The sequence below is a fragment of the Chrysochloris asiatica genome, unplaced genomic scaffold, assembly GCF_000296735.1.
Source record: "Chrysochloris asiatica unplaced genomic scaffold, ChrAsi1.0 scaffold00040, whole genome shotgun sequence".
NCBI classification, from domain to species: domain Eukaryota; kingdom Metazoa; phylum Chordata; class Mammalia; order Afrosoricida; family Chrysochloridae; genus Chrysochloris; species Chrysochloris asiatica.
In genome coordinates, this window is record NW_006408558.1 from 22151499 (window position 1) to 22155365 (window position 3867).

Sequence of the window (3867 nt, forward strand, 5' to 3'; positions counted from 1 at the left end):
TACATTGTTTTGCACTGACCTTTGTCTGGAACACAGTAAGCACATTGGCTCTGTGTGCCTGCTGGCTGCTTATTATTCGCCGTATGATTCATAGCCACACTATCTCCTTTCCAATTTGCAGCCTCTCTGAGGACTGGGTTCCTGCTTGTCTTTGTGTTTTCATTATTTGGGGAGATCTCTGGTTAAATTTCCCTTATGGGGTACTTGAACCCCACCTAACTCTCACCAAACAATGGATAACTTTTTTTCCCCTTTCTCCTGGGAAACAAATAGGATTTCTAAGTTGAAGGTATTGCCTAAATAGGTTCTCTGTAAGATCTGGGTGCCGTCCTTTTAGAAGATAATTTATACTTGCTGCAATAAGAGACTATGATTCTGTGAAAAGTTTTTTTTCTTTGCTGTACATGATGCTTGCAGTTTTAATATTACTATGAAATAGAGCACTGATCCAGCCTCAGAGATGTTGTCAAGAGGCCAACAAATATATGAAGAAGTGCTCACAATCATTAGCCATTGTTGTTGTAGATTACTGCTGCTTGCTGTTGGTTTCAACTCATAGTGACCCTGTACAGGGTTCCCAAGGAGCAGCTGGTGGGGTGGAGATGCTGACCTTGTGGTTCACAGTCCAGTGCTTACCTTGTGGTTCAAACCAACCTTGCAGTCCAGCGTATTACTCCGCAGTGCCATACCAGGACATACCTGTACAGGGTTTCCGAGGCTGTAAATCTTTACGGGAGCAGAACGCCTCATCTTTCTCCCGCGGAGCAGCTGGTAGTCTCGAACTGCTGACCTTGTGGTTCGCAGCCCGATTTGTAACCACTATGCTGCCAGAGCTCATTAGAGAGATGAAAATGGGAACGACAATGAGATAGCATCTTGTTGTGGTTAAAGTGCCATCATTTCTGACTCATAGCGGTACGAGATATCATCTTGCCCTAGCATGAATAGCAAAGTTTAAAAAAGCAGTTTAAAAAATGCTGCCAGGGGTATGGAGAATCTTAGGCCCTCCTACATAGCTGGCACTTGTGGTGGTGGTGTGTGTGCCGTGGAGTCGATTCTGACTCATAGCGACTCTGCATAGGGTTTCCAAGGCTGTAAATCTTTATGGGAGCAGAAAGCCTCATTTTCTCCCATGGAACTGCTGGTAGTTTTGAATTGCTCACCATGAGATTAGCAGCCGGATTTGTAACCACTATGCTACCAGAGCTCCTTACATAGCTGGTTGTTGTTATTAAGTACCATAGAGTCGATTCTGACCCATAGAGACCCTGTATAGGGTTTCCAAGGAGCAGCTGGTGAACTTGAACCCCTGACTTTGCAGTTCGAACGGCTTTGCAGTCTGGCGCGTTAGCCCACAGCGCCACACCAGTAGGACTGTGAAAATGGTGTAACCACTCCAAAAAATGGTATGGGGATTTCTCAAAAAGTTGGGTCTAGAAAGACGATATGCTCTTGCAATCTCTCCACTTGGTATATGTACTCAAGAAATAGGACCATGACATGACTAGATATACACACACTGATATTCATCACAGCACTATTTGTAATAGCAAAATAGGGATACAGCCTAAATGCTCATCAACGGAAGAATGGTTAGACAAACTTTGGTGCATACACACAATGAAATACTATGCAATATTGAAGAATAATGATAAATCTGTGGAACACCTCACATGGATGAACCTGGAGGACATTATGTTGCATGAAATTAGTTAATCACAAAAAGACAAATATCGTATGAGACCATCATTATAAAAAGTTAAGAAAAGGTTTTCATGTGAAAAGAAACATTCTATGATGGCTTCTAGGGCTAGGAGGGAAGAGAAACTCTGTCATTGGCTAGAGGTTACACGTAGTAACTTAGGTGCCAGGGAAGGCAGTTCAAGATGGTATATATTGTTGTTAAGTGCCGTAGAGTTGGTTCTGACTCACAGTGACCCTGAACAGAGATTCCAGGGCCGTAAGTCTTTATGGGAACAGAAAGCCTCATCTTTCTCCAGTGGAGCAGCTGGTAGTTTCAAACTACTGACTTTTTGCGGTTCACAGCCCGATTTATAACCACTACACTACCAGAGTGCCTTAAAGATAGTATATAGACATATATAAATAAAAAGTAATTCTCAAAATTCTTGTCAAGTTTTCACATACCCTTTGGATCATTGTTTAAATTTAGCTTGTGGAGTTTTTACTTGTTATTATTTTTTAACTCTGAGGTTGTTAAAGGTAGAGAGTTGTTAGTTTAATTTGAAATGTGTGAAAAATGTATAAAACATGTACTAGGAATAAAGGTGATTTGAAAGTGTCCCCCAAAAAAGATGTTGTCATGCTGTAATTGTCTATTGTTTTGACACTCCTCCCAAACAAACCAACAAACAAAACAGCCAAGCAAACATGCAAGCAAGCCCCTAACAGTCCAGTTGATTTTGACTCATGGATGTCCCATCCCTGTCTTTGAAGCACTCCCTCAGTTGGGCCCACAGAACTTGGCTGTGGGACATGAGTAATCTCTCTGGCTCTGCGCCCCCTAAGATTAAATGGGCCACAGCACTCACATCATCTCTTCACTGCACTGGAGGGGAGTGTGGACTGAAATTGTGGTCCACTAGACTCAAGCAGTGCGGGGGCGCCAGGACAGCGCACCTCCGAGGGGCCATGCCTCATGGTGTTCTAAAGGGTTGTTTGCCTGAAGGTCAGGGTGGTGGTCAAGATGCTGAGCATGGGAACCAGCCAGCCTAGAGTGGAAACTGGGTCAAGTCATTCACAGGTAACTTCTTTCTCATCTCTGAGTCTTGATTCCCCCATCCATAAATAGGAGTTCATGACAGTGCCCACCTCCTAGAATGGTTGTGTGGATTTATTGAGATGATGCCTGAAAACACTTAGCTGAGTGTTTGGCTCAGTTAAGAATGCAATAAATAATATTCCTGGAAACAATGACAATAAGGCAGAGGCTTCAACTAATTAAGGAACATCTTAACTTGAAATTTGCAACTTGGAATGACAGATGGGCAGGACCATGGGACCTGGCAGGTTTGTGCACAAACTCATGATGTCAGACCAAAGTCGGAATGGCAGAGCAGGGCTTGGGACGTATGTCCAGATGAACAGGTAGTTGGGGGCTGCTGTGTTACACCTTTCTGAGCCCCGCCCCTGCTTCCAAAGTCCCCGACTGCCACTAACAGCCTTGTTCTTGGTCTTGCAGCCAGAGCCCAACCCTGGAGACCTGATTGAGATCTTCCGCCCTCTCTACAAACACTGGGCCATCTATGTTGGTGATGGCTATGTGGTCCACTTGGCGCCTCCAAGTAAGGCTCACTGTACTGGAGGGAGATGGGAATGTAGTGGGTAGCACATGACCCTAACATTCTCCCTGCTTACCACCTGGTGTTTGGTTTTGGAGTGTTAAGAAAAATCTACTAGTTTGTGGCAGTGACTTTCAAATTGTCCTCTGGGACCCCAGAGGTTCTATACAGAGGCTGAGGTGGGTGGTAAATCGGGGAGCTCTGCTTTTCCCTGTTTATAGATGGTGACTTTGTATGAAAAAAGTTGAATTCTTGGAAAGGGTCCAGGTGTTTGGGCAAAGAGCCTTGGTTATGAATCCAGTTTCTACCCTTCAGCCTTGGTTTCTTTGGCTATATAAGAAGGCTACAACTACTTGGAGACGTTTTCTTAACATCTCAGAGAACCACTCCAGTCATAATAGCGGGCAACACTTGTTGAACACACACCCCATGCCAGTTACATGAAAGCACGTTACATGGTCAACTCCTTTCATCCTTAGAGCTGCCCTCGTTAATATCCTGCTCATCCTTTGTGGATGGGGCTGGGTCAGCTCAGCCCAGCCCCTGTGGCCCTGCCCAGGACCAA

At 44.6% G+C, this 3867-nt stretch overlaps 1 protein-coding gene across 1 annotated transcript in view; it reads left to right on the plus strand.

The window, feature by feature from the left end:
• Positions 1 to 3867, plus strand: part of PLA2G16 (phospholipase A2, group XVI) — a 22658-nt gene that overhangs the window by 12973 nt on the left and 5818 nt on the right. Inside the window, exon 2 of the mRNA XM_006861096.1 lies at positions 3203 to 3305. Coding sequence (XP_006861158.1) covers positions 3203 to 3305 — 103 coding nt within the window. The remainder of the gene's footprint in view (positions 1 to 3202; positions 3306 to 3867) is intronic.